General features: G+C 42.9%; 1 protein-coding gene across 1 annotated transcript in view; it reads right to left on the bottom strand.

Annotated features, from left to right (window-relative positions):
- Positions 1–2,883: 2,883 nt before the first annotated feature.
- Positions 2,884–22,992, bottom strand: part of LMLN (leishmanolysin like peptidase) — a 130,757-nt gene continuing 110,648 nt past the window's right edge. The window contains exons 17-19 of the mRNA XM_067034389.1: positions 12,574–12,634; positions 3,273–3,328; positions 2,884–2,925 (exon numbers count right to left, since the gene is read on the bottom strand). Of these exons, the coding sequence (XP_066890490.1) occupies positions 2,912–2,925; positions 3,273–3,328; positions 12,574–12,634 (131 nt within the window). The 3' untranslated portion in view covers positions 2,884–2,911. The remainder of the gene's footprint in view (positions 2,926–3,272; positions 3,329–12,573; positions 12,635–22,992) is intronic.

Genomic DNA, 22,992 nt, shown 5'->3' with positions numbered 1-22,992 from the left:
CCCTGGTGGCACAGTGGTTAAGAATCCACCTGCCAATGCAGGGGACATGGGTTCAAGCCCTGGTCTGGGAAGATCCCACATGCCGTGGAGCAACTAAGCCCATGCACCACAACTAGTGAGCCTGTGCTCTAGAGCCTGTGAGCCACAACTATTGAGCCCACGTGCCACAACTACTGAAACCTGCGTGCCTAGAGCCCGTGCTCCGCAACAAAAGAAGCCACTGCAATGAGAAGCCCGCGCACTGCAATGAAGAGTAGCCCCTGCTCACCGCAACTAGAGAAAGCCTGTGTGCAGCAGTTAAGACCCAAAGCAGCCAAAAAATTAATTAAAAAAAAAAAACTCACTTACTTAACAACAACAACAAAAAAAGATGGATGTATCAATAGTATGGAGCCTGAGGAGAAATAGATTGGTGGGTGGGTGGTTGGTTTTTTTTTTTTAACCTAATGTAGCAATCAGAGAAGGGCTTTTTAAAATATATTTATTTATTTATTTATTTATTTATTTATTTATTTTTGGTTGTGTTGGGTCTTCGTCGCTGCGCGCAGGCTTTCTCTACCTGCGGTGATCGGGGGCTACTCTTTGTTGCAGTGCGCGGGCTTCTCATTGCGGTGGCTTCTGCTGTCGCAGAGCATGGGCTCTAGGTGTGCAAGCTTCAGTAGTTGTGGCACATGGGATTAGTTGCTCTGCGGCCTGTGGGATCTTCCCAGACCAGGGCTTGAACCCGTGTCCCCTGCATTGGCAGGTGGATTCTTAACCACTGTGCCACCAGGGAAGTCCCAAAGAATTCTTTTTTTTTTTTTTTTTTTTTTTTGTGGTACACGGGCCTCTCACTGTTGTGGCCTCTCCCGTTGCAGAACACAGGCTCCGGATGCACAGGCTCAGCGGCCACGGCTCATGGGCCTAGCCACTTGCGGCATGTGGGATCCTCCTGGACCAGGGCACAAACTCGTGTCCCCTGCATCGGCAGGCGGACTCTCAACCACTGCGCCACCAGGGAAGCCCAGAAGGCCTTCTTGAGAAAAGTGATATGTAAGCTTATAAGTTGAAGGATGAGTTGAAGACAGAGTGAAGCAATATTCCAGGTAGAGGGAAGAACATGTTCAAAAATGAGAGCGAAGAGATATAAGAGGAACTTAAAGGCCAGGATGGCCAGGTATCAAAAGGAATATAACAGAAGATGAGTCTAGGCGGGTAGTGAAGGATCAGATGCCAGGCCAACGAGAAATTTGGAATTTTTCTAAAACACAAGAGGAGCCATTGAATGATTCCAAGCAAAAGAATTAATTACATGATGAGATTTAGGTTGTTTAATATAGAACATTCTTTCTAGACCTAGCTTCTGCTTGGACCTAAGTATACCCTTGCCCTGAATTAGGTTCTTAGGAAGGCTTCTGTTCCCATTCATTGCTGGATTTTAAGTAGAAAAAATGACACCTGGCTCCACTGCCAGGTCTTGCAAGCCATGAGATACAAAAAGAAACTTCCAGCAAGGAAGTCTTCTTCCCCAGATGACTGTGAGAGAGGTAAGTGATGGATCTTTACCATCTGTTTGCATTTCTCTATTTTCTGACTCTCATTTGGCCAGAAAAAAGGCATGAGAATTCTCTCCTAATTGTTCCTTTCTTTTCCTCCTACCATCGCTATAGATTTTCAAGTGGTATTGGGCAACCATACAACCTTGTGAAAAGTTGCTCAACAGCATCAAGTGACATTCTGCTTCTTCTTTTCCATCTTTCAAAACAACTCTGGCTTTGTCATAAGCCATACTTTTTATGGCAATTATAGGTGTTCATGACACTTTCACCTGCAACAAAACTTATTTTAGCTCTTCTGAACCATTCCAAATGTTTTAGAATTTAACTGATCAGATAGATCTTAAACCAAGTTCTCATCGGTTCTCAGAACAGAACAGGTAGAAAGCATTTCACACAGACCGCAGCCCAATAGTATCGATTCATCTCAAAGAAGCATAGCAGAGACAGTGTCCTCAGCCATGCAAGATGTCTGATTCAATGTGCTTTCAATCCTGGAGAGCTTGTGGCAACAATTTCCTTGTCTTTCTTGGCAATTTAAGGTACCCTTTGTGAAATCAGTAGTGTTGGCAGGCCACGCTGCTAATTATTTGGAGTGCCTGGTCAGGCTTCCAGAGGCCAAGATCAGCTAGTTCTCTAATCTGTCTCCAGCCCTCCCTAAGCCTGAGCTCTTCAGGCTTCTATGATCCTTTCTCACTGCACCATGTTATTTCATGCTCAGCTTTTAATCAAGATCCAAAGAGCCAAATATGATATAGGTTTTGCTAGTTGAACAAAAGGCAAAGAAAATATCACACTTGGAATTGTATGTATCTTGCTGTTGAGTGCAAATTCTGTGATGACTTTCTGCAGGGTAGAAAGTGACAGATTTTTTTTTGGGGGGGGCCCTTTTTAGTTAACAAGAGTCACAGACACAGATGCTGAACAGGGTCAGATAAATGAATGCAGTAGGCCAGGTGGAGACTGTAGTAAGTGGAGAGTGTGTGCCCCATCTAAGGAGAGAAGCACTACTTCATTCCAACAGACTGTTGCCAGAAAGGCCCAGTGAAGCAAAATCTTCTGATTTTCTAAGAGAAGCCAGAAATATGAGCTTTAATGTGAAAGTCCCTCAAGTTTTACATGTTCACCACTATTTCAAACAATTGTTTAATATGTAGGAATCAAAACAAAAAGTGTTTGTGACCAGATTCGACCCATAGGCCACCAGTTTGGCTTCATGTTCTTTGCAGATTCATCAGGTTGTCACCTGTACTCATTCAAGTCATGGGCAAAATTTTGACCAGGACAAAGCCTTGTAGAGTCTTCCCTCTGGATTCACATGTATCCAATCAATCAGAACCCTTTGGTGTGGTGGAGTGCCTCCATTCTCACCCAGCTTATATTTCTCCACCTAATTTGAAAGGCAGTTATAAGAGATTTGGCTGAAATCCTGTGGCTACAGCATTTCTCTATCCTATGTTCTAGCAGCCTTAATCTTAAAGAATTACCCAAATTAAAAAAGAAAAAAAAAAGAATTACCCAACAAGTTAGTGGCTGAGCTGAAACAGTGTGGTCTCTGCTATCCCAAATCTCCCAATCTATTTGGAGACATGAGAACACACACCTGAAACACAGTCAAGAGGACTGGGCTCTTCTCTTCTCCATCAGTAGAGAGAAAATGGGATACGACAAGGGAGGGCCTTAGAGGGACCCGTCCATGATCCAAACTTAATAACAGAGCTGCAGGTAGGTACAAACCTCTTTGGCTGAATCTCCTTTGACCATGCCATGTCCATTCCTGTGATTTTTCCCTTCTGCAAATTGGAGGAAATGAAATTTTCTTTAAGTATGGGCTGTTAGTCATTTGAAACAGTTTTCTTCAGTGTCTGTGGAATCTCCTTCCTAGAAAGGTTGTTATAGTTGGCACAGACTGGCTGTAAGGAAGATCTGGCAGGAGATCTGGGCCAGATGGTAATTATAGTCCTTATAGCCATAATTCTTTAGCAATGAGGGCCAAGAAGGAAGGCATTTGTTTCAAGTATCCATGATGAGGAAGATTTCATACTTAAGTGTTGCTTGGTCCCAGGTTAAAGAGGTTCCAGCCACATCTCCCCAACCTATGCCTGTGTCGTGCTTTCACATCACTTGTGTGTAGCTTAAGAAGGGAGGAAAGGGACTTCCCTGGCAGTCCAGTGGTTGGGACTTCACCTTCCAGTGTTTGGGGGGTGAGGGTTGGATCCCAGGTTGGGGAGCTGGGAGCCTCAGGGCCAAGGAACCAAGGCATAGAACAGGAGCAATATTGTGACAAATTCAATAAAGACTTTGAAGATGGTCCACAACAAAAAAAATCTTAAAAAAAAAAAAGGGCAGAAAAGAGAATTCAAAAATGGATCCACCACTAGAGTTTTAGGACACTTCTTAGGAATCTTTGTTCTCTCGAGTGAAAGAATTTTTTACTATATGACTATTTAAAGAACTAACCATTATTAAATCTGCACATACTCAGAGCTTCAGACAGTTTAGCCTAGAGCAGTGCTCAAAAGCTTCTCTGCCCATCTTGAGTTCCAGCCTCCTGTGATGCCATAACTCTAATATCACCTAATATGACCTCCTGTCCTCATCCTTGTTTCTAAAATCTGAACAAAGAACCCTGAGCTCAGCTTTAGGTGGGAGACATGGGGTGTCTCCCTGACTATGAAAGTATGGGAGACCCTGAGATGAGTCTACAGGGAAGATACTGGGAAATCTTGATCACTGCAGGGCTTTCAGCAAAGAATTAACACCAATCTGTCAGGTACAGAAACTGAGGAAGATATGACCCCAAACAAACCTGACCCAGACCTTGGAAGGGTTTCAGTTGTTTCGAGTGTTAACAAGAAGCCACTAGGAAAAGAGTTGCCACAGAGAGGGAAAAGTGGAGAGTACTTGTTTTAAGCCTCAAATGTCCAAATGACCTTCCAGGACCCAGTGGGACGCTACCTCCTGGGTGCTGCCTGGTCCATCAGCTTCATGTGTGAGCTCTGAAAAGGCTCTTCCATTCAGCCCAATTTCTCCCCTTTGTCACCAGCTTCTTCTTTAGGTCCAGGCTTCAGAGGAAAAATAAATCCCATTTTCATCCTATTCACCTTTGCTTCCCAAGCATATCCATGAGAGCTGTCTTTGTCTGGACTGCTATAACAAAAATACCATAGACTGGGTGGATTAAACAACAAACATTTATTTCTCACAGTTCTAGAGGCTGGAAGTCCAAGATTCAGTGTCTGGTGAGAGCTCCCTTCCTGGTTCATAGACACCAGCTTCTTTCTTGCTGTGCCCTCACATGGTGGGAAGGGCAAGAGAGCTCTGCAGTCCCTTTTATAAGGACACTAATCCCATTCATGAGGGCTCCATCCTCAAGACCTAATCACCTCCCAAAGGCCCAGCCTCCTATCATCACACTGGGGGTCAGGATTTAAACATATGAATTTGAGGAAGACACAAATATTCAGACAAGAACCAGAGCTGTGCGAGTTCTTCCCTACATCAAACTGGATTCTGATGGACTGAGTATTGTTCTCCTTAATCCTGGTCTCAGTCCTGAAGTAATCTTAAAGAGTTACCTTACCATCTTATACATCCCTTAACTCCTGGAAAAATCAATTTAGCCATGACAAGATGATGGTTATCTAGCTTTTTAAAGATACAGTGTTTTTCATAAGCAATTTATTGAACAACTATCTGTACAAGCATGTTCATAGTTTATAATAAGAAAATTAGTAACAGCCTAAATATCCATTAGTAGGATAATGAGTTGTTCCTGGAAGAGCTTCTGTATCATTTAAATTTTTGAGAATGAAAATGCTTTCTTATTACTTGTGTCAAGTCATTGCTATAGCCTTCTAAGTGGTCCCCTACCTTTGTTCTCGCCCTTTGTAATCGTTCTCACTGTTTCTTCAGTGATCTATTAAAATGCAAATGTGACTGTGGCACTCCTGGGCTTAAATGTTTCTTATGGTTTGTGCCTCTTTGTCTACCCATCACGTTCCAAGCTCCTCAGTGTAAGAGCCCTCATGATCTGTCCCTGCTCTCCTCTGCAGCCTTGGCTCCTGTGCCTGTGCTCTGCTTTTCCTACCCCACAAGACTTGTCGCCATCCCTGAACCCATCAGTTTCTTTCACAGCTACATGGCTTTGCACTTACTCTTGCTCTTTTTTACAAAATAAATTTATTTATTTTATTTATTTATTTTTTTGGCTGCATTGGGTCTTCGTTGTTGCGTACGGGCTTTCTCTAGTTGCCGCGAGCGGGGGCCACTCTTCGTTGCACTGCATGTGCTTCTCATTGCAGTGGCTTCTCCTGTTGCCGAGCACGGGCTCTAGGCGCGCAGACCTCAGTAGTTGTGGCACACAGGCTTAGTTGCTCCGTGGCATGTGGGATTTTCCCAGACCAGGGCTCGAACCCATGTCCCCTGTCTTGGCAGGCAGATTCTTAACCACTGTGCCACCAGGGAAGCCCCTCGGCTCTCTGCTTTTAGTACCTTCCTCCTCCTTCTCCAAAATCAAATTCTAACATAACATCCTGCTCTACTCTCAGAAAAAAAAGCTCACCTGTTCCAACAGCCACTATGGGCTCTTAGCTCGCTCTGCACAAAGTGTCCGTGTTCACAATTCGCCTGCCCGTCTAGAGTGTGTGCTCTTGGGAGCTGAGAGGTGTGTTCATCTCATATTCCCCACTGAAGCACAGGCCCTGTTGGACGCTAAATATTGAATGAATGAATACATTAATGAATGAACAAGTTTATGATTCTTCTAGTGCTTATACCTATTAATTCCTGGTGTTTGTTTTAGACTATACCCAGTTATTTAAATCATGTTCACATATATAAAAGTTTTGGGCTGGGGAAAGAGAGGTCCCATGCAAAGTGTTCATTCTCAGCCTCAAACTCTCTGACAGATGGCCCTGCTCACAATAAGAAAGCTCATTTGTGATCCTTAGCTACCCAAGATCTTCTGTGACACTTGGAACACATCTGGGGACTTAGCTGGGATACACTATGTCTTTGGGAGGATCAGAATCATCTTAGGATCTGAGCCAAACTTAGCCTACGCCACTCATTTGGTTTTTTGTGCCAGGACAGCACAGGTATGGGGGTCCTTTTTTTTTTTTTTTTTTTGGCCATGCCTTGAGGCTTGCAGGATCTTAGTTCCCAGACTAGGATTGAACACGTACCCTCAGTAGTGAAAGTGCGGAGTCCTAACCATTGGACCTCCAGGGAATTCCCTAGGGGTCTTTATTGTCTAAACCTGTTGCCAAAACCATTTTGAAGTCTGAAAGTATTCCAAACATGTTTAAAATGAATTCCCCAAGATGCCTTATTTGCGTATGTGTGTGAATTTGCCTTAGGAATAATTGCTGACTCTGACGAAAGCACTGACCTCTCAAAGCGCCCCATGCTTGTAGTACAGCACTTACAGTGCACTTAACGATTGGTCCTCTACAGCCTCACTGGAAAGGAAGTTCCACAGGGCAAGTAGGTTCATTTTTTCCATAATTATTGTTACACAGAAAAGAATATATATAACATACATGTCAGTTATGGAGCATAGCACTATTTCTTATCTTTCTATCCCTACTGCCTAGAAAAATGCTTGGTACAAAAAATGTATGTTGAATAAACAAATGATTTTCTGTGAATAAGTGAACCAGATAGAACGGCATCTCCCAGATTAAATACCCATCAGTTGTCAGATAGCTAAAGGCATTATTCCAAGGTGAACTGACCTCCCTACTGTATTTATGAGAACCAAATTTTACTTTCCAGACTGATCCTCTTCCGGTCTCCCGTTTACAAGTTCGGTAGTGTGAGATCTCTATCATAGGGCTACACGGTGGAGACAACATGGCGTGATTGAAAGACCACTGACTAAAGGCAGACAATTCTTTAGCCAGAGCTCTACCATTTTATAGTTGTATGACCTTGGGCAAACTACAGACCATCCCTAGGAATCAGTTCTCTAACCTATTAAAAGTGGTTTATTAATACTTACCTGCTGGAGTTTCAGGGAGTGTAAATGAAATAATATCTGATGTTAATTACCTTCTCACATTATTTCAGGTAAAGAAACCTGTCTAAATATTTCTAGACAGAAATCATTGACCTCTGCTATTGATGGCGTACTGGAAAGTAGCTTAAAAGCTGTATTTACAAAGAGTTGCCATCAACCTGGGGGTTTCTGTTTCCCTCTTAAATTCATGGGCCATATCAGACTTCCTCCTTATTACCTTGCAGTTGCATCTTTCCTTGGTGGCTTTATATTGCTTTTTGCCCTTCGTGGTAGCTAAATCCTACACATGGCATCCATGGAGTTTTTGTCTTTCACATATTCCTGAGGAGTCACTTTGTTTTTTCCCCTTGATTTAACCTTAGAGACAAGTCAATAGGTAACTATGGTTCTCTCCCGAACAGTAAAAGAAAATGGAAAAAAAAAGAGCGAGAGAGAAAGAAAAGGGAACTTTCTGTGCGGTAATTCTCAGTTTATGGTAATGCCATGGCTTAGTACTTTTTTCTGATGGACATACCATAGTTCAAGCAGTTCGATTTGGTTTTGTATACGTAGTCCCCTCTTCTGGAATAGGTTATGCATTGTGAAGTGTAATTACAAAGCCAGTCATTTAAAACTCACAGTGCCAGTGCCCATAGGAATGAGGTTACCCTGGGTCACTGGGTTCTTTCCACTTTCCACAAAAGTCTATCTAACCCTGAATGTTGCTGACCTGGCGCACAAGATGCAGCTACGCCCAATAACTCTGTACGTCCTTGACTCTGCAAGAGAAGGAGAGAGGGCACTCTGTGTTCCAGCCCCAGGCGCCAGGGACACAGTTCTCTCCTACTCCCTACTTGGCTGGGCCCTCAGCTAGGGGTTGGGCTGTGCAAGGGAGAGGGCTGGGGAGAAGGGCAGAAAATCCTGGGCACCAGCACCAGAAATTTGACTCTCTCAGACCCTCATTCTAGTCCTTCAATAATAGTAATAATAATGACATTTGTATGGTGCTTTATGATTTACAAAGGACATATTTTCATCCTTAGATCTCACTGGTCTCATTTGGTTCTTACAAGTCTGTTGAATTTGTAATTGTTATAATTTCATTTAACAAGCAAGAAAACTGAGGTTCAGAAGCGAAAAGATTTTTTCTAAGGTCAGTGGGGGAAGGGTGTGAAAAAAAAATCAATTGCCACCCAAGCATGGGTGCTTTTGACTAGGTCTTCCTCCATGCCCACATGTTTGTATTTCATTTATATACAAAACACTTCATGTTTACTAGGTGCCAGGCACTGTTCTAGAGTTCTACAAGTATCAGCCCACTTAATATGGCTCAGTCCTGAGTTAAGTTTTGCCTTATTTTCTTTTTTACTTTTAAACTTGTGCCTTTATCACTGTGGATTCATCTTAAAATGGGTGGTGACTTTAACAATGTTCTCCAGAGGCACATTTTTTAGTCAGATGGGCTTGAACTACTGTGTCAAGTGATCTCTGACTCTCATATTTCTGTTATCAGGTGAGTTGTTTTCAAGAGTCAGACTCTGCCACATAGTTTAAATATGACGTGAGCCTTTATATTCACAAATCCAGCAGGCCTCTCCACCATAGCCTTTTTTATTTGAAGACAAAAGAAACTGTCTCCAACCAGAGCTAATGTCTTAGCCAATGGAATATTGCCCTTAATAAACCCTCTACTGAATATTTCATCCGAGTCTGGCAGTTCTGTGCTTCTTGGCACCTAGAGAGTATTTGACCAGCCTAAGAGGACAGTAGCCCATCAGCTACCAGAACAGGATCTGAAATAGACCTCTGGCTTTGAATTCTGGCTCTCCTTCTTTCAATTTTTCATCTTCGGCAAGTTATTTACCCTATCTGTGCCTCAGTTATCTCATCTTTAAAATGGGGACAGTAATAGTGCCAGCCTCACAGTGTTGTTGTGAAGCCTGTCCCATTCTACAGATGAGAAAATTGAAGCTCAATGAATGGTAAGGACTTTTCCCAAGACCACACAATTAGCATGTGCCAGAGCTGGGGTTTGAATTTAGAGTTGCCTGTTTCCAAAGCACATACTTTACCAGCTGTAGGGATAGATTCAACTCCTGGCCAGGTGGTCAATCAGATGTGCTATGTTGAGAACAATTCTGAGACTGCACTGGAGTTGAACGGGAATGAGTGTAGGCACAGGAGGGGAGATGGCATATGTCATTCCCACTGGGCACATCCACTGATAGACCTGGACATCATTTAGGAAGGGGGCCCCAGCCTGGGAGCTCCTTTAGGGCAGGTGCCACATCTTATTGGTATCTGTCTCCCCAGCTCTTAGCACAGTGCCTGGCCCAAAGTAGGCAGTAAATATGGGTTGAACTAGATTGAATCAAGCTGTCCAAAGACTTGCACCCTGAGGATAGGTCCTCTGCACTCTGGATTTGGGCAGCTTCCTTCTGTTTGCCTTAAAAAAGGCAAACTTCTAGTCCTAAATGAGACTTGGGGAGGCTCATACGTCCATATGTTAAGACCTTCTATAGCTTCCACCCTTATTTCAAGGGCAAATTTAAGTGTAAAAATGATACAAACAAGATATGTTGATTTTATTTTACTTCAGTCACTACAGTGAAACAACAGCCAGTTTATCCAGCCAATTTATCTTCCTCTCCAGTATGCCTACTCACTCCTCCTCCACTCCCAATTGCAAAGGCAAATGGGTATTATCTTAAGTGTGGGAAGTAAGAAGGACTGATGGGTTAGAGTTTAGAAGTAACATCCTATCTTTGGAACATAGTCAGCCTGGGACCATTGATTCTGTTTCATTTTTCCTTCCTGATTTAAAGAGTACTGGAAGTCTGGAATGTTTGTTTCATGAGCGTCTGGGTAAAAGGAGTATTTGACTTGGTTTCATATGCAAACCCTGCTCATCTACTTAGGTGTGACCCAGGCCGTGCACTCTGGAAAACTTGCCCTTCAGAGTGTTGTTCTTTGAAACCCAATCTAGTGTGTATCCCTAGAAGGAGGCATGTGGTTACCATCTTCTTCCTTTAAACTAAAATGGTATTTAGATCCTGCAGCATGAGGAGGCTGGCTCAATGAAAGCAAGAAGATGGAACAGATGACTTCTTCAATCTTCTTTTAGCTCAAAGAATATCATTGGTCACTTCCTCTTAGCCAGGTGCTATGCTAAATGCTTTTATGTACATTATCTCACTTAATTCTCATAACAGCTTTAGGGGGGAGGCATCATTACCTTACTGTACAGATAAAATCTTAGACTCCAGAAGGTTAAGTGATTTGCTAAGACTGCATAGTTCCCAAGTGGTTAAACCTCATTTATTCAGTAAATGTTTGTTGAGTCCCTGCTTGTTGCCAGGCACTGGCATAAACTCTAGAAATACTGAAATGAATAAGAAGTAGCCCTGCACTCAAGAGCTCCCAGTCCAAAGACAAAGATGGATCTCCAAATGGATTATATAATCAAATGTAGTAAAGGAGTGATAACTGTATGGAAAGGGCACTACGGGAGCACAGATAGAGGAGCTCCACCAGCCTGGTAGTCAGGAGGGTCTTAGATGATGAAAGAGTAAGCACTGAACTGGTGAAGGAGGGTTAAAAAGGGACAGACTGCATCCCAGGCATTGGGAGGGGGCAGCACAAGCAAAAAGCATGGAGGTGAGAAACAGCATTAAGTGCGAGATCCACAGCTGTGGGGATTGCTGGACTAGTGCAGGTGTGGAGATGGGGCTGGCATGGTAAGCAGGGGTCAGGTCAAGGCTGTCCCTGTAGTTTTGCTTTTCCAATGACCTATACTCTTCCCCTTGAAACTTATGCTCTGTGAAGAAGCCTGTCCACTGCTGAGAATCCAGAAATGGCCCCAGGGACTTCCCTGGCGGTCCAGTGGTTAAAACTCCACACTTCCATTGCAGGGGGCACAGGTTTGATTCCTGGTTGGGGAACTAAGATTCTGCATGCCACGAGGTGCAGCCAAAATAAATAAATAAATTAAAATAGCCCCAAACAGTTACTCTTAGGTGAAAGTTTAAATCAGATAGTCTACTGGGAGGGAGGGTGTTGCTGCGACCCAGAGAATCATTTCTCCTCTAAGAGGCTCCTGGGCCATCTATTAACAGATCAAGTATCTAGCCAGATAAGCAACTGAAGAGCTAGGGACAGAGATTAGAGTCACTGTGTAACAGTGGGTGACTCCTCTGAAGCCCACACCCTCAGTGAATTGTTGTGATGCAGCAGTTAACTTCGACTTCTCCCCTCCCACCCTGGCTTTCTCTCTGTCTCCATCCTCCTACAAACTATCTATACACCTCTGCCCTTTTCCTGTGTTTGTCTTTGCTGTTCCTTCTTTGAGCTTGCATGGGATGCTTGTCATCACTGACATGAACTGAATGTATAAGGCTTGGCCTCCAAAACAGCGTTTCCTAACTGAACTGCAGTACAGTCAAATCAGTGGCATGAATCCTCTGGGACCCAAGATTAAGAGGATGAGATGAAAGCTTCTACGTGGGAAACACAACAGCTAGATCAGGGATTCCCAAAGTATGGTCTGTGGACCACCGGCATCAGAAGTGTTTCTGCTGAGTGGAGATTAAAGGGTCCCAACCCAGGCCTATTGATTCCAAATACCTTGGAATATAGCCAAGAATTCTGTATTTTTAACAAGCCCGCTGGAAGATCCTTTATATATATGTGTATGTGTGTATGTGTGTGTGTGTGTGTGTATGTATATATATGTGTGTGTGTATATATATATATATATATATATATATATAAAACAATTGCCTAGAACAGGAATCACAAAATGGCAGCCATAGATCAAACTCACTTGCAGATCTATCTTGTTTTACTCTTACCGTGTTTTAAAAATCAGAACATTTTACTCAAAAATCTAGATTTCTGGCTTCTCTCTATAGAGGCAACCTGGAGCCTATATTCACACAACGATCATCTGAAGCTAACTACGTAAGGACCATCCTGTTTCACTCAGCATGCTGTCAGTCCCCAGAGCCACCAGGGCCTCCCATGGCCTAATATCCTCACCTTTGACTTGGGCTCCTCCAGGACAGGTACCAGATTTTTGTCATCCATGAATCCTCAGTCTCTAAAAACAAATTTACAGAAGAGAGTGAATAAATGATGTTGACTAAATGAATGGGCACAAGCTTGATGATAAACTCCTCTTGGTTTGGATAACTTAACTGCAAGTTAAAAAAAAAAAAAAAAAAAGCCCTGGTCTTGGGTTCAGGACACACAGGTTCTCATCCTGGTTCTACTGCTGATATCTTTGGCTATATCACCTCACTTCTCAGAGTCTAGGTTATCTTTACCATAAAAAGAGCTATAAGGATAGATTTGACTCTAAATTCTTCAATCTCGAACAGTGTAGCATCTCTAAGCTGCAGGTAGCTTCCATTTAAAACCTGTACGTGGTAGAAGAGGATATTGTGAAACACAGCCCCAGCCAGCATCTCTCTCTGAAGCTCCACACTCACAATGCCATCTGTTCACAAGGCAGTTTGGAATCTTAGTCTGACCTGAGGAGGTAGCTGACTCTCCGCACAGTCACAGAATGGTCGGTATTTATGGAGAGAGACTGGGCTAACGCCTTCAGTTATGCACAGATGAAGTCCAAACACCTCAGCACAGTGCAGAAGGCTCTTCATACTCAGCTCCCTGCCAGATATCCCTGTGACACCCCTCCTTTCACCAGCAATACTCAGCTACCTAGCTGCCCCCAAACCCATGTTGTTTCTCCCCTCTCTGCCTTTGTACATAGTCTCTTCCTCACCCCATTCAGCCATCTAGTGAATTCTACTTGGCCTTTAACACCCAGTAGAAAGACCCCTCTGGGAAGTTTTCTAGCCACTGCCCCTGAACCCCTTCTCCAGGCCTAACTTTTCACTCTCTCTCCTCAGTACCTTTAACTTTGCCTTGTACATGTCCCTGTCATTATGTCATCACAGTTCTCCTTTATGTGCTGGCTCCCCTACTAGACTGTGATCTCCTTGAGGGCAAGGATCTAGGACACATCTCAGAAGCACAACCAATGCATGTTGAATGGAGGCTCACCAGCCCTAAATCCCATATGCTGGAAGGACTCCACCTCAGCGAAGAGCTGACCATTAGCCCTGGTCTTGCCCACATTCCCCCTCCCCCAACACACACACTTGTGCATTTTCAGATGCACAGCTCATGGCTGAGCTTTAGAATGACATGTGATGTTTGCCACGGGTTGATTATCCTGTGTTTCAGCATCAGTGCTGCATAATGTTAATTGTAGGGATTATGTGTAAATAATTACTTTCTGTAGCACTTAGTAATAACGGCATGGCATAGGTAGCATTTCCTAAATTGTTATGAGGAATCCTCTAATCTTCTTTTGGAGAATGTAAATAGACACTGTATTAAAACAATAATCCAGTCAAAAAAGTTTGGGAAAGCCTGAAGACTTTATTAGCATATTAAAGGCTCAGATGTCTGGCGATAAAGAACAAAGTTTAATTTTGTTTCACCCAGTGCTTCCAAAGCTCAGTGTTGAGGAATGAATACTGAATTAGAAGTCAGAAGACTTGAATTCTCATTTCCCCTCTTCCAATAATGCAAACATGTGATCTTGAACCAGACACTTCCCCTTTTGGAGCCTCAAATTCCTCATTTATAAATTGAATGGATTGAAAAAAAAATCTAAAATGACATGTCTGGATTAGATTATTTCTAGCAGCCCTTCTAATCCCCATTTTCTATCCTGCTCAGAAGCTATGAACAACTCTGGTTTTGATACCTTTGCTGGGCTAAAAGGCTTACACAATGAGTACTTAGCTACATGCTTTCAGTTCTGCTCTGCCCCACCCTCCGGAACAGCTGGGCAGGAGCTAGGATGTTCCCTTAATGCAGCTGTTTCCTGTGGAAGGGCAGATCTGATGGGAAATTATCTGGCAATTCTGAGCTGGCTGTGCCAACTCCGGGATGACCATTTTATTTATTTTTTTTCTGGGACAATCTTTAACATTGTAAGAATCAGCCATCCACTTTTCTTCTCCTTTGCAAGGAATTCCCCATTACAGGAATCATTGCCCCGAATATCCAAAAAACAATAACTTTGATAGTAAAGTGAAACTCTGGGTTAAGGAGGAGCTGGTGGGTAGGAGAGATTTGATAGCAATCATAAACCAGGACCTTAAAAACCCCAAGTACCTGCCAGGAGACCAGATCCCCGAGAAGGTAGTGAGGAGAGTAAGGCCCAAAGTTCCCCTGGTCTTGAGAGAAAATATAGCCAAACTGGTTCCATTTAAAAGTACATCTGGCTGGGCTTCCCTGGTGGCACAGTAGTTAAGAATCCACCTGCCAATGCAGGGGACACGGGTTCAAGCCCTGGTCCAGGAAGATCCCACATTCCACAGAGCAACTAGGCCCGTGCACCACAACTACTGAGCCTGCGCTCTAGAGCCTGCGAGCCACAACTACTGAGCCCATGTGCCACAACTACTGAAGCCCACGCGCCTAGAGCCCGTGCTCCGCAACAAAGAGTAGCCCCCACTCGCCACAACTAGAGAAAGCCCACGTGCAGCAGCAAAGACCCAATGCAGCCAAAAATAAATTAATTAAATAAATTTAAAAATAAATAAATAAAAGTACACCTGGCTGAAGTCAGATTTTGGAATCATGCAGTTCATGTGGACAGGGGTCATTGGTATTTCCTGATGATGAGGCCCTATTAGCATGATGTCATGTTCAGAACAGAAAGCCTGCACTTGCTGCTCTGAAGGGTAGCTCCCAAATGGCCACTGTTTAAGACTCACATTACACATCATCTCGGCAAACTCAGAGATACCATTACTCAGAATAATCTGTAGCCAGGATTTTCTTCTTTCATAAGGTACCATCACTCCAAGATCGTTCCTTCTTTCCTTTCCTCTGTCCTAAAAAATTACAGAGCATTCATCCTAGAGTCAAATGACAAAACTAAAACAATTTCGTGTGATGCCCTTTATTCAAGGGAAAGCAGTCCATGGACTGGGGAAGTACAGGGTCTCACCAGCAGTGGACTGCTCTTCCCAGGGATTTGGGGCAAGAGCAAGTTTTACATTAGACGTGGCAACACGAAACAGGGCATGACTGGCTAGGAGGCCTTATTTTCTAGGGTCAGGTAAACCAGCTAAAGCTGAGGTGGAGGACTGAGACTGGTGTTAGGCTTCCTTGACAGTGAGGCATTACCCGTAAGTGCTGCTGACTTAGGTTTAGATTTGTGGGCGGGTGGGCGGGGGACTGGGCTGCCTCCATTTTCTGGGTCCCGATAGAGGAATTAACTTTATGGCTGTATTTCAGATCTTGCACTGGGCATCATGGTATGTCATGGAGCCTGAGTGGATGTATGTAGTACAACTCTTATAGGGATTGGGTCCAAAAGTTAATGTCTAAGGCAAAAATCAAGTATTATCAGAAATACCCTTGAAAATATTTAAAATCATCCCCAAGGGTGGTGAGAAGCACCAGGACAGCTGAGGGACCTGAGTTTAACTGAGGGATTCTTTCATTCATCCCACACTTCTCCAGGCCATTGACTCAGTGTGTGGAATGGTACTAGTTAAATTACAATGTCTCTCTCAGAGTTTTATTTGTTTTGTTCAGTTTTGGCTGAAATTGAACTTGTGTAAGCTACATATGTGTATGACACTCATTCGGTGAAATACATAGAAAAATACCTCCACTCATCCTGCTAAGTAAGGCTACTCCCCAGGAGAGGACTGAGATTAGGGATGCTAAACAAAAAGAGGCTCAGAGAGGACCCCAGGCTTCTCTATAATGTTTTTATTTTTATTTAACACAGAAAATGTATTCACATTTTTCTGTGTAACATGAAAAGATCCCTGAGTACAAGTTGCTCGCTATCAGAGGGAGACAGGCATGAAAATAAACAATAAGATAGATAGTTGTAAGTGCTGTAATAGCATTTATGGGAGGCCATAGGGGAGGGGAGCAATTAATTTTTCCCTGCTACTTAATCTCATCCCTGTCCTTTTATTCTGTGTTCAAGGAAATACAGTTGAAGCCCTGCTTATCTTGCTTCAAGGTGACCTAGATAAGGCTTGGACAGTTTGGCTTGTCATGCTAGGTTCCTCCCCTGCCCCAGGGAAGGGCAGCTCTTACAGTATGTAGGGCTAGGAGAAGCACATAGACATTAAGAGGAGGCATCTGCCTGAGTTTTCTAATCTGCCACGTTTTTTTCTGCCATCACAGGGATCTTGCTAAGGGTGAGAGGGGACCTTGGACATTGGACCTCAAGTGTGTTGGCCCACTGGTGGACTCACTCTTGGCAGTGACTTCTCCTCCTCTTTGTCCTTTGTGAGGTAGAATGGACAAGAATTATTATTTCCTTGTTATGGACTTGGAATCAAAGGCACAGGAATCAGAAGCAGAGATGAGAATCCCACACTGGGATGCTCCCCAGCCCAAGGCCTTGTCCATCTAACCCTTCACGCTCTCATTGACCACTTCAGAAGGCAGTTATAATAAGCTCTGATAGTAGAACCCTTGTGAAAATTAATGAAGAGGAACCTCACTAAAGCAGAGTTGGGAGGCCAGAAAGGGGAGCTCTCATGCATGTTCCACTCGACCTCAACGTAGATCCTAACAGGAAGAGACATACCTTGAATCTCGGGCAGGAAGTTACACTACTTTAGTACCACCATTAGGAGGAAGATTTTCTCCTTGCATGGCAACAGGTCAGCCAGTGAAAAACCACTATACTTAGAACACCAAGTTTCTTCCAATGGACTTTTTTTTTTCGGTATGCGGACCTCTCACTGTTGTGGCCTCTCCCGCTGGGGAGCACAGGCTCCGGACGCACAGGCTCAGCGGCCATGGCTCACGGGCCCAGCGGCTCCAGTCATGTGGGATCTTTCCAGACCGGGGCACGAACCCGTGTCCCCTGCATCGGCAGGCGGACTCTCAACCACTGTGCCACCGGGGAAGCCCGGACTTTTTGTTTTTAATAGTCCCTCTCAACTTCCCTTCTCTTCTATAAAAGAGTTTCCTCTCCTTTGTTTTACGGGACTTACATGTGGTTCACCATAGTTGCATGTCCCAAATTGCAATTCTTTGCTGTTCCTGAATAAACTTGTTTTGCTGGTAAAATAACCAGCTGTTTTATTGTTTTAGGTTAACACCTAGAATCCATAGCAACAGAACCATAGGAAGTCCATTGGATAAATGTTCAGAGTATTTTCCTGACACAGGCTATAGCGTGAGCTCTGTTCCAGACCTAGTGGGAAAAGTCTACAACTCTTTTCCTGGGAATGAGGTCCTTCTCAACTGAAGGTTGTGCTTAGTATACTAAAAATTGCAGACCTGCCACAACGAGGACCAGATTCAACCAAATAAATAAATATATATATATTTTAAAAAAATTTTGCAGGCCCTAGACTGAGATGGAATTCACCACATTTTATCTGTGAGATCCTGAACAGATTACTTGACCACCCTGAACCTCAGCTCTTTACCTGTCATCTGGGAAAAACACCACCCTCCTCACTGGATAACTGTGAGGAATGAATAGAAGTCAGATGCCTGGCCCAAGGCAGGCATTCAGCATATTCCCACTCAATCTTTGGATCTTTCCTACAGGGGGTATTGACTGCACAAACACATGGTAGACTTGCCTGGTCTGGTGAGTTAGCTTCGTGTGAACAATCAAACCTACAAGGTATTTGAAACATTAATGTCTGCACCCATGAAGAGGATCTTCATTCAAAAGTGCCTCTTTTCAGACTAACTTGGGCCTGCAAGAATAGAGGAAGGAAGAAAGAAGGAAAGAAAGAAGGAATGGTGGAAGGGAAAAAGAAAGAAAGAAGGAAACTTTGAGTGCATCATTTTTATTGCTTCTTTTTTTTCCACACACAGAGAAATTGAGATCAGTTGGCCAGGGCTGTGGACATCCTGAACTCATCTTTTTATACATTTCAAGAAGCGATATAATGCTTTTATCAGTGTTCGATGTTGATAATGATGCATTGTGTGGTTTTCCAAAGACTTTCTCTTGGATGAAGGCATTTGATGGTGGAGGACATTGGCCATTAAAGTTTTTAGGCCTCTGTCTCAGCAATAAAATGAGATGAGGATGTATGGCAGCATTTATATTGCATGGTTCTCCTCTAGGGTTAATTCTAGAGCTCGTTGTCCCCAAAGATCTTTACTTTTAAATTAGCTGAAACACTTTGATTGCCATAACAGAATTCATTTAAAGTTGGCTGAAGGGAAAAGTGAGAAATGTATATTAAAAATGATTAAAGAAGACAATTTAGTGATACAAACAAACCTTATTTAACACTTCATGAAGCAGGCAGCCTCCATTCCCAAGGGTCCAGAGAACTGCAAAACGGGGCAGAAGGCAGATAGCTTTCATAGGATAAAGAATAAAGAACAAAGAAGAGAAGAATAGAAAATATCTGATGAACTGGGGCCACACAGTCAACCTTGTTTGGGGTGAGAAGGAAGAAGAAAATAAGTATAGAGCCCAGAGCTGGATTGGCATTTGGGGGTTGGCTGACTGGATGTGCTGCTTTTCTGATCACATGGAGCATTTACAGGACAATGAAAGTTATCTAAATTTCCATTTGCTGACATGGTACCCTGGGAAGGAGTGGCCTAGAAATTTATTTCAATATGTATTTGTATATGCTATATACATGTTCATGTACATGGATGTGCATATTTATGTATATGTATATTCTATGTATGTACACTATGTATAATGTATAAGGATATGTATAGTCTTTTCTTATGGAATCTGAAGACAGAAATACAGTAAAGCTGTAGAAGAGGAAACTGCAGAGGCATTGGGCCGTCTTGCATGTCTGTTGAGCTCTTCTCCCCTCCCCTCCCCCTCCCCTGGTGTTATATAGCTGTTACCACCCTCCTGAGAGAGTGATTGATGGATATGGTTCCAATTAGTTCTGAGTCAGGGCTGATTAGATCACGAATTCTAATTCCTGGCTTGGGTAAGGTGTCCATCCTGGCCAATGAGCTACTACAGGCAGAGAAAATGAGATAGTGCAGAACTGGCTGCTGGAGCCTGTCCTTTATGAGAAGGAAGACACACTCGTTACAATTTATGACCACGGACTGGAGATCAATCTAGACTGTGTATCAACACAGCATAAAGAAAGCAAACATGACCAAATATGACCAAATATAACCAAAATGACCTGAATCATGACTGAGAAGGATAAACAAAACAAGGGCCTGTCTTGTGGGTGGGTTTAGATAGAGAAAAGGAAGCAGGGCTTGATGGCAGTAAAAAAAAAAAATGGGATGAAGAGAATCCTTGTGTATGATACCTGGAGGCTGAGCAGGATAGTGTCACCAAGAGAGAGGAAAACAGAGTGGGAAGGGCAGCTGGGGCCACTGCCTTGCTCCCTAGAAGAGAATCTCCCCTAATTACTCCCACATAAGCATTTTGTAATCCCTTCCCCTTCCAACATCCTAATTCTAAATAAGGTCCATGTCTTTGATTTCCTATCTTCTTCCCTGATGAAAGGAAAGCATTTACGAGAAAATAAACAGTGATGGCAAAAATAATAGCTTCTGCTTACTAAGAGCCTACTAAATGCCCACTGTTTTACATAACTTATCTCTACTTCTTACAACAACTTTGTGAGGCAGACATTGCTATCTCCATTTTATAGACATGGAAAATGAGTCTCAGTGTGATAAAGGAACTTTCCCCCAAGTCACACAGCTACTAGACACTGACATGAGTCAGACCCAGGTGTGCTGATTGCGGCCCACCACACCTCAGTGTCCTGTATGAGGGGATGAGGAACTGTGTCAGCTTCCTACTGCTGCTATAACAAATTATCACAAACTTAGTGCCTAGAGAAAGGCAAATCTATTATCTTACAGTTCTAGAAGTCAGAAGTCCTAAAGTCAAGGGGTTGGCAGGACTGCATTCCTTCCAGAGGCTCTGGGGAGAATGTGCTTCCTTGCCTTTTCCAGCTTTGATAAGCCACCTTGCATTCCTTGGCTCATGGCCTCTTCTTCCATCTTCAAAGCCAGCAGCATTGTGTCTTCGAATCTCTAACTCTGCTTCCATCTTCTCTCACTCTGATCCTCCTGCCTCCCTCTTCTAAGGACACTTATAATTACACTGGGCCCACCAAGATAATCCAGAATAATCTCTCCACCTCAAAATCCTTAACTTAATCACATCTGCAAAGTCCCTTTTGCCATGTAAGGTGACATATTTCACAGGTTCCAGGATTAGGATGTGGACATCTTTGGGGACCATTATCCTGCCTCCCACATGACCCACATCTGTGTCATTGACCACTGTACCCCCAGTACCTAGCACAGTGCTTGTTACTTATAAAGTGCTCAAGAAATATTTGTTAAACTGATGAATGAGGAACAGTAAACTAGATTAACTTCAAATCCTATCCTCTGCTTCTGTTTTTATTTTTTATTTATTTTTATTTATTTATTTTTTGGCTATGCCACCCTGCTTGCAGGATCTTAGTTCCCCGACCAGGGATTGAACCCGGGCCCCCGGTAGTGGAAGCAGAGTCTAACCACTGGACCGCCAGGGAATTCCCTGTTTGTTTTTATTTTAATTTTAGTTTTTGGTTCATCGATCTTATGATATGATAGGACCAGAGGGACAAACTCTATGGCTGAGCGATCAGTTCCTCCAGTGAGCTCCGAATTTTAAAATGGACAAACCTTGATACCAGAGTCTATCTTCTTAGGTTGAGAGTAACTCTAGGTTGTAAATAAACTCTTCAAAGTGCAGACTGCCTGCCTGTGACCTACAGCGGTGAGGCCTTCAAAAACCCTTAAGTTCAAAATAAACCACAAACAAACAACCCAATTTTAAAATGGTCAAAGGACTTGAATAGACATTTCTCCAAAGAAGATAGACAAATGACCAATAAACATATGAAAAGATGCTCAACATCATTAGCCATCAAGAAATACAAATCAAAATGTCAATGAGATATCACTTTACACCCATTAGAAGAGCTACAATAAAATTTTAAAAAATAAATGTCAGGGAAGATGTGGAGAAAGTGGAAACCTCATGTATTTCTGGGAATGTAAAGTGGTACAGCTGCTGTGGAAAACAGTTTGGCGATTCCTTGAAAAGTTAAACATAGAAGTATCGGGCTTCCCTGGTGGCGCAGTGGTTGAGAGTCCGCCTGCCAATGCAGGGGACACGGGTTCGTGTCCCGGTCCGGGAAGATCCCACATGCCGCGGAGTGGCTGGGCCCGTGAGCCATGGCCGCTGAGCCTGCGCGTCCAGAGCCTGTGCTCTGCAACGGGAGAGGCCACAACAGTGAGAGGCCCGCGTACCGCAAAAAAAAACCAAAAAACAAAAAATGAAAAAAAACCATAGAAGTATTATATGGCCCAGTAATTCCATTCTTAAGTATAAACCCAAAAGAACTGAAATCAGGGACTCAGTGACAATGTTCATAGCAGCATTATTCATAATAGTCAAAAGGCAGAAAAAATCCTAATGTTCATTAACAAATGAATGGATTAACAAAATGTGATATATACATTTAATGTGATATACAATTAAATATCTTACAGCCATAAAAACGAATGAACTTCTGACACACGCCACAGTATTGATGAACCTTGAAAACATTATACTAAGTGAAATAAGCCAGACACAAAAGAACATATATTGTATAATTTCACTTATATGAAATAACTAGAATAGGCAAATTAATAGAGACAGAAAGTAGATTAGAATTTACCAGGGGCTGGGGGAGTAGGGAAAGGGAATTACTGTTTAATGGGTACAGAATTTCTTTTTGGGGAGATGAAAACTTTTGGAAACAGATAGTGGTGATGGTTGCACAACATTGTGAATACACTTAATGCCACTGAACTGTACACATAAAAATATTTAAAATGACAAAACTGAGGTTATACATATTTTACCACAATTTTTAAAAAAAATAGTAAAAAGTAAATACATGAAGAAATCATGAACATTTTGTGCCAGGGAAAGAAGAGCTTTCAGTGAAACAACACTGCCACAGTGTAAAAAGCATCAGTCCTCAGACTTAGAAAACAAAATTATGGTTACCAAAGGGGAAAGGTGACTGGGGAGGGATAAATTAGGAGGTTGTCATTAACATATACACACTACTGTATATAAAATAGATAATCAACAAGGACCTACTGTATAGCACAGGGAACTCTACTCAATACTCTGTAATAACCTATATGGGAAAAGAATCTGAAAAAGAATAGATATATTTATATGTATAACTGAATCACTTTGCTGTACACCTGAAACTAACACAACATTGTAAATCAACTATACTCCCATATAAAATAAAAATTTTTTTTAAGTATAAGGGGACTTCCCTAGTGGCGCAGTGGTTAAGAATCCGCCTACCAATGCAGGGGACACAGGTCCGATCCCTGGTCCGGGAAGATCCCACATGC

The sequence above is a fragment of the Kogia breviceps genome, chromosome 5 (assembly GCF_026419965.1).
Source record: "Kogia breviceps isolate mKogBre1 chromosome 5, mKogBre1 haplotype 1, whole genome shotgun sequence".
NCBI classification, from domain to species: domain Eukaryota; kingdom Metazoa; phylum Chordata; class Mammalia; order Artiodactyla; family Physeteridae; genus Kogia; species Kogia breviceps.
This window is presented reverse-complemented; position numbering and strand designations above follow the sequence as displayed.